This window comes from Vigna umbellata, chromosome 5, assembly GCF_029865625.1.
Source record: "Vigna umbellata cultivar VRB3 chromosome 5, Vumbellata_1.0, whole genome shotgun sequence".
In the NCBI taxonomy this organism is placed as follows: domain Eukaryota; kingdom Viridiplantae; phylum Streptophyta; class Magnoliopsida; order Fabales; family Fabaceae; genus Vigna; species Vigna umbellata.
Window position 1 is genome coordinate 26,035,138 of NC_142169.1, and position 8,764 is coordinate 26,043,901.

The 8,764-nt window shown below is 26.7% G+C and overlaps 1 protein-coding gene across 1 annotated transcript; it reads right to left on the reverse strand.

Moving 5' to 3' along the window:
• Nucleotides 1-129: 129 nt before the first annotated feature.
• On the reverse strand, nt 130-2,815 carry LOC148198010 (vacuolar protein sorting-associated protein 2 homolog 3-like). The gene is made up of 7 exons (XM_088114928.1): nt 2,661-2,815; nt 2,460-2,531; nt 1,532-1,603; nt 1,351-1,431; nt 722-757; nt 574-629; nt 130-457 (listed from the first exon to the last, which is right to left on the reverse strand). Exons 1-7 carry the CDS (start codon nt 2,778-2,780, stop codon nt 406-408), a joined length of 489 nt encoding a protein of 162 aa, XP_087971054.1. The 5' UTR covers nt 2,781-2,815; the 3' UTR covers nt 130-405.
• Nucleotides 2,816-8,764: the final 5,949 nt, after the last annotated feature.

Genomic DNA, 8,764 nt, shown 5'->3' on the forward strand with positions numbered 1-8,764 from the left:
TTGACGGTAAAGCTTTGGGAATCAACTCTTGATAATGCAAGGCCTACATAGAATCAATGAATGTACACATGTTCAATCTACAAGCTTCTATTTTATGATTTTCCCTTGCTTTCATTCCAAGCAAGCACCTGCACCAACAATCTAAAACTTTTTTTCGGCTAGCCTCAGCATTAATCAACGTGGCAGTTTACATAAAAGTAGCATCAAACTTAAGACTATTTATTATTCTTTATGTCCCAAACTAAAACTTCTACTGGTAAATTGCCATCTCAGCAATTTTGATATATCATCATTCCTACATGATAATATCAAAGATGTATGTACACACTCAACCTGTCAAATCCCAGTAAAACATGATCCAGGAATGAATTTTTGTTTAAAACTATCACAATCCCAGGCAAAAAATTAAGGGTTTCTTAGAGCTGCCAAACGCTTCTCAAGTTCGTCAATGCCCGAGCTGCAGGGGCATCAAATAAACATTAATAAAAAAAATGACTAAATTTTTACTTATTCATAGACACAATGGTCCAAGTTTGGTTCTTTAAAAAATATGACCAGTTAGACAGAAGATACCTGCTAACATCTTCAGTATTCTTTGTTCTAATTCTCCCTTTGGGGGCTGCTGATAACTGCCAGAGTTCAAATATGAATCACATTAGCTCAAGAAAAAGCATTATGACAGATTAAATGAGTGCAGAGATTAAGAACAGCTTATTCCTACCTGTGAGGCAACATCCACACCAATTTCATCCAGCACCTGTAAAGAAAGAGTTTAAGAGAAATTGTCATCAATTTCTTTTTTGTAATTTGAAAAACAAATGCCATCTCCAAACAATAAGACCTTGACCATCTGCCTTCTAAACCTTGTAAACTATGCCACAACAAAAATAGTTCAGAATTCTAGAAGTTGTTTCAGATCTGGAGAAGGAAACATGATAGTAAAAACACCATGCTCTTTCTCTTGACAGACATTCACCAATTACTCCTTTACTTATCTCAATGAGATTATGGAAGTACTAGCCAAATGGCGTCAATTGATCAACCTAGTTCACTCCACCCAAAATTTACATAAGGCTTGGTGATTTTTTCTATTGATTCTTGACTGCCCTGAGTGTTGTTGCTGTGGTTAGGACCTAAAATTGGACCAATGATTCTAGCACACCCACCTAATCCTCAAGAATTGTAACCAAAGATATAATTGTTATTCCTCCCAGTAATCAACTTGATGTGAAATAAATGCCATGTCAAATATAAAAGGAGTCTTAAATTATTTGAAAAATTAGTAAAAGGCCCTGCAAACATTACAGCATATTATCTTTTGAAGTTGCAATGGAAGATAATAGAGAATACCTGATTTGTCAGTTCATCAGTTTCCTCTTCAGCATCATCATCATCCAAGGCATCATCTATGGCATCGGACATCATTTCAGTCTGCTCATAAATTATATAGCATTAAAGTCCGTAAGTTGTTAAAACAAAAATGATTCCTGTTTTTTCTAACTTCAAAAATTAGTAAACCAAAACATCTTACAGTCATATCCATCTGTGCTGACTGTTTCTGGAAGTCCTGTATAATTTTAGCTTGCTTAGCTGGCTCCATTTGCTGCAATGAATCTTCTAATTTAGCACAGGGGAAAAAATAATAAAAATGGAAGTAGAGTTTAAAGACTTCGATTTAAATGTTTTTTTTTTCAGAGGAAGTTATAAGAAGTGCTGTAATCATTGCTGTTTCTATACACAGCATTTTTCCTTTGAGTTTCTCCTCAATGCGGGATATATCCACGCCATCCAATTTTATCTTCGAATTCTCATTCCCTTCCCTCACGTGTGCATGTGATAGGAGGGGAGAAGGAGGGCAGAAATATTTTTACAAAAAATTAGCAAAAGAATAATGTCATGCCCTTGACTATTGTGTGTAATAAAATCTAGCAAACCCCTCAGTAAACCCTAAATATGAATAAACTTTATGCACCAAACCCTCAACTTTTTATAAACTTGCGGATCCATGAATAAACATCAAAATACATTCTCGTTCACATATCTGTATTGGACACATATATTATACCATTACTTTTAGATACTTCAACGATATGTATTTTTGAAATATAGAAGCCTTCAAAAATTCTAGTACAGCCAAACCTAAGACATAGAAGTACTGATTGTAGGCAACAACTCATCACATTTACTTAGTAATATTGAACAAGTATGCCGTTAATGTGGATTTGCAAAATAGAAACTCTATATTAAGTTTCATGAATTTTTGTACATATCCTGCATGTATCATATATCCTATAAAAGTAGTTGTCTTGTATCACTACATTGGATGCATATAGACTTCAATACACATCATATATATGGATCATAAATAAACCTAATCAAATGTAGCTCTCATGGCCTAGAAACATATATACTATATACGGACAAGGTACATATTTAAAGTATAAGACTGAATGTGCAACCTTATTGATAGCTGACATTGCCTTTGTAGCGCCTTTCATGCCAGCAGCAACAGAAGAATGGGCATGCATCGCCTGCATCAAATTACAAACACAGAAAATACAGGGCAAATAAACCATGTACCTATTCAATTTTCAAACACAAGTAGCAAAAGAAGACAAATAAACGCATTACAAAAAACGAAGGCTCCATCGACGACGTACCTGCGTGTGAGTTGCTATGCCTCTCATCTGAGCTCTACTACCTTGAAGATTGGCAATTTGTTGCCTAAGCCTGACCAACTGGCGTGCTAGAATTTTAGTAGCTGCCTGAAAACAAAACATTCATTTTTAAACTCTGAACAAGTGATCAATGTCTGCAAACAAACGCAAAAAAAAAAAAAAAAAAAACTCCGACTATGAGCATGAAATGCAGANAAAAATGAATGGATAAAGTATTTTTAACTCAATTTCGTTCAATATTTTTGACATGTCAAATGTGTTTTCCAAATATCTGTCAGCTTCTGACTAATCGCAGTTAACCATGGGCCATTAAGATTAAGTGTCTTATGTAATGTAATGTTGTGATGACCGAATAAGAATGAGTCAAGTACGGATTGACTTAGTAGTCCGACATATACTCGGTCATGAATATTGGTGTGATTGAAAGATTAACAATCATATACAATACACTTTTCAAAGTAAAGTAAATAAAGTGCACTAATTCCTAATTAATAATATTTATTAAATTAAAAAATTATTATTTTTTCCTCTATTTAATATTTATTTCTTATTTCATTATATCAATTTAATTACATAATAAAAAATATTTTTATTTTCTCAATTGTATTTTATATAAACTAACAAAATACGAAGTATAAAACAATTACATTAAGTGAAACACAATAAAGTCATGTTAAACACGATTTGAACAATACAAAAGTCGCCATATGACTTTAGTACACTCAATAAAACACACAATTTGTCTATTATTTCAATATATTTTATAATAATGAAGTTATCACGACATTATACAATTTCTAAACATTATGTTAAACACAAAAATTGTCCCGCGACTTAAGTATATTTCATTAAAAAATAAAAACCATGTCAACATGATAAGCATTGCTTTTTGTTCATAAAATTATTATTATGCTTAATAAAAATTATTTTAAACTATAATGACTTCAACATTTTAAGGAAAATCATCTTGAATAAACACAATTTCTTTTAACTTAAAGTGAAATTGCTCCCGCATAACACAACTTTTTCGTTATGAAATCATGTTAACTTGGCAGAATTCGCTCAACCTCAATTTTTTTTAAATGATTTCATTTTGATAATTTCGTAATGAAATTATAGTAGTAAATTAAGAAGAGAAATCAAACATGATTGGTTAAAAATTAAAAGACTACCGAGATAAAAAAACCAAATTGGATGTCTTTAAAAAATAAAAATAAAAAAGTAAATTTGATGTTTTGAAAAGTAAAAAATTAAATTAGAAAAAACAATAACTAAAATACGACTAATATTAAAGGATGAAATAAAAAATTTAATTAATTGATAATACAAAATTCCTAAAGCAATGTGCTGGAAAGATCATTGATGTGACCTTTGTCTTCCCATAGAGGACAAATTTAGGTGTAGCTATCGGTGGCATGAATGTATATATGGATAATAGTTGTAACACACTTTATGTTGTTGTTGAGGCTATAACACCTGTTTAAGCCATCTTAACTTACTTCTACTGTTACTTTTGTTCGTGAGCCACTAATGACTTACTTCTACTGTTACTTTTGTTCGTGAGCCACTAACGACTGTTTGAAACATTTGGTCTACACAATTTTACAGGAATAATGATATTCTGGTAATATTTTATAATAATATTTTAATATCATTTACGTGTTATTATGTGAATCTATGTTAATATTTATGATAATTATTATTAATTATGAAATAATTTTAGACCAATTATAAAATAACATGTATATAATGTTAAAATATTGTCAAAGTATTATTATCCATTTTATATATATTCTCGTTACTATGAATAATATTTTTAGCTGCATTTTTTTTATCATGATAGAAAAATATTTTTATTAGCATCGCGTAGGGTATTTACTTCTTATACTTTTTAAGTGCATTTAGTTATGGAAATACATTTAAGACCACCAATGTAAAATTAAATGGCACTAGCTAAATTTACATAATTTTTGTTTTTAAATTAAAGAGATGTTTTCTTCAATTCACCTGCTTTTAAAATTTTCATCTTTTATATTAAAATAAAAAATCAACATTGATTTTATACTCTAGAATTTGTTTAAATAATATCCCAACAAAAGCAAATGAATTGATTTGATATGTATTAAAAATAAAAATTAAAAGAATTTGTTTCTTAATAATTGAACGAGTGAGATCATCATCCTATTTGTATTTCTTTAATAGATTATACTATGCTGTATTCCAGCAACGCCAATTTCTTTTGTTGGAGTTCAAAACAAATGAAAAGCTTCAGCATTAACTCTTTTAAGTTTTATGAGGCCAATAAATAAAATATTAATGAAGAAAATTAATATTAAAAAATATTTTAGATTGAACATATTTTAAAATAAAATAATTAAATTATTTTGATTCGAAATTTAGTTAACTAAGCGATTAATTCATTATTTTATATAAAAAGGTAATGACATAATCTAATTTTATGATTTATTTTTAATAGATTATGTTTTTTAATATTATTCTTATTTTTAATAAAATAATTTACTTTTAACATTAAATTAAAATAATATAATCGTATGCACTTAAAATTTAACTTTAATACATTACTTTTGTTCGAAAATAATAAAGTTCGATTAGAGATAAAGTATATGAATTTTAATATCTTCAAAATTATATATGAATTTATATCAAAATTTTATTCTTAAATTATGCTTTTTTTCACTGTGTTCAAGCCAATTTGTACATATTTTAACTAATTCGCTTCCTCCTTTGAGTCGAAGATGGATAATAATGTCTCACCTATACCATTATCATCATCATTATTATTATTATTATTATTATTATATATCATTATTATTATTATTATTATCATTATATATATATATTACATATTTTATTCAATATTATCCTTCAAGTAACTTTTTCTTTTTAAATTTAATCATTTTTCTATTTAATCATTTTTTATAAATTTTTTTTTAAAAAAAGTTATTTATATATATTTTTATAATTATAATTTCATTATTTTTTTTTATCATTGAACATATATGTTTTTTTAGTTTTAAATAAAGAGACTAAAGAGACTTACATATATAAAAGTGTAATAATCCATGCATGCAGTTGGTGATTGAGCAGCAGAAGTTTAGAAATGAATATATCCATGGCATGTATACGAAATAGGGTTTTGTTTTAGTTGAGTATCTATCAAATAATTGTGGAGGCTTCATAATATTAAGCTCTAATTGATTGATAGTGATGATTATTGACTATAAGGTGTTTGTGAAAAAGTGTTGATAGCCAATGAGAAATGGATACGAGTCAATCATAGCAACACTCCCACTGGTTGGTAAGCTGATGCTGTCTTCCTTCCCAACACCATCTTGCTTTCTTCCCCAACTCTAGTTAATTTTCATTTTTTCTATTTCAACCATAATTCAATGTCTATTTCCTTTCAAGATACTTTAAAATGAATAATTCATAATTTTTTAATTTACCAAGATGCTTTTTAAGGTTAAATTGTAAAACTCCCAAACTATTATTAAAATAAAGACTTCAATTATAGTTCACAAACAATCAATTGAAAGTTAAAGTCTTGATAATTAATATTTAGAATCTAATTTAAAAATTAATTATTATTATTGTTTTTTACAATAAAGATATATCTACATATAAAAGGATTTTTTTTCACATTTGTTTTTCAATTTTACTCTTTGAATATTTTTTTTTCAAAATTAAAATGATTATTTTTTTCAATATTTTATCTTTTTAAGCGACTATTTATTTAAATTTAATCATTTTTTTTATTAATTTGACCATTTTTAATCTTAACTATTATCTTTTATAATTATATAAAAAAAACTATTTTAGATACTGTAATAGAAAGTATTTTAAATAGTAATATTTTTAATTTATAAATTAATATCTAAATTTGTCATTATAATGACTAATTATTTTTATATTTAAAATTAATTATTATTTAAAATTTTCTTACTGTAAAAATAATTTTACTGATAATTAAAACTCGCCCATATATATATAACATGAAAAGTTTGTCTACAGATGGTCATTACCAGCAAAATTGTAAGTAATTATGCTGTGACAACATTACTAACAAATTGCTATATTGGGGAATATTCACGAACTTTTGTATGTCTCGAGGAATAATTTTAACCGAAATTTCCCCATATATAATAATTTATTGGCAATAATTAAATAAAAAATTCCACAATGGTAGCCAATTAAGAACTAAATGTCAGTTGCAAAATTCGAGTGCATAAAATATCATTAGATAAATTATGAATGTTCACGAATAAAGTAAAAATTAAAGAAATAAGAGTCTTTGATTTTTATTTTTTTTTACTATTTAGTATCTAAATTTTCGATATACTAGTGGAATATGCTAGCATTATTGTAGGTAATTTGAATTATTTCTCAATTTATGAATAAAATGTTAATTTCAGATAGTCAATTCTTAGAATATCTTAAAAAAGTTGTCTACTAAAATTATTATGCTTGGATAACACACGATTTCAAAGTATAGTCATATTAAAGGCGTAAGAGGAGAAGTCGCGTGAGTTAACCACAACTTTAATTTTTTTTTTTTTTTAATTTTAACTGAAATTTTGTATGGTTGATGACGCTAATGGAGATAAACCAGTATCGACTAACTCTAGCAAAATTACTAATATAATTTTATATTATTTTTATTTTTATAAATTAATATCGAGTTAGCATCTTTTAGTTAACGCTAATGAGGATAAACCAGTGTCAACTAGTCGAGGCAAAATTACTAATATATTTTTTACATCATTGCATTGCAGTGGAGGTCGATGTATCTTTTAGTCCCTAATATCATGTATTCTTATAGCGACTAAAGTTTCGTGTTGTGTTTAATTTTAACATGTTGAAAGACTAAAATTTGCAATTAAAATTTTATTAGATTTATTTATAATTATATTAAATGTTATTCATTGTAAAATATATATGATTATGGGTGATTTATTTTTACTAAAAAAGATTATTTTTTTTAAATTCCGCTGCTTATTTAAATTTATCTCTTGAAAAAAATTAAATTTATTTTTATTAATATTTTGTTATGTAATTTTGTTTAAACTATATTTTAAATAAATTTGTATCTTAATTATATGTTAAAGAATTATTTTATATGATTTTATTTTGTATTAAAACAATAAATCAAAAATATTCACCCGCATCATTAATATCCACGTGTACTTTTTTTATTATGTTATCAGGATAATAACACAAGGACTCAACTAAAATAAATGATGAAAATAAAAAAAACAAAACATAACAGGCAAAGAATGGAATTTCACTAAAAAAGCAAAAAACTATATATCCTTCTTTTTAGTTCTAAAGAGAAAATAACGACAACATCTATCTTAAAAATAGTAAAAACAAATATAGGAACTTTAATGAAAAATTAGCATTCTTTTAATTTTTCTCTTAAATATTAAAGTAAAAGAAAGAAAAATATATATTTTGAAATGTGTTCCTAAACAAATAATGAACTTATTTTATAACAAAAAAAATAGGTCCCGAAATAAATTTTCATGTGAAATTTTTTAAGATAAGTTCCATCTATATGAGATTTCTCTTCATATAATACTCAACAAGTATTGTGTGGTGTAGGGCATGAACCGAACGGTTAGAGGTTAAGACCGTTCGGTTCATCATCTACGACAATGATAGTCAGCCAGATAAACGTGAGGCCAACACTTAAGACATTGATGTTGGGTCTATGTTGTTAATGTTAGGTCATAATTGGGTCAGCACTCAAGGCATTATTGAGTCAATAATTTTGACAAATATCTGAAAGCAAATAATAGAACAGTTAAAATATTAATTAAAAATATTGATAATTGATACGAAATTTATAAATAAGTAACTCAGCGAATTTAAAAGTAAGTTTGTTTTATTGGACCTGTGATATTGTTAGGTCCATAGAATAATTTATAAATACAAAAATAGACCACAAATGGGGATAGGTTTGACAAAATCTTAAATACTCAATTCTGACAAGTATGATATTTTATTGTTAATTTTATATCTAATTGAGAAATAATATATATATTATATAAAATTACAAGTGACCA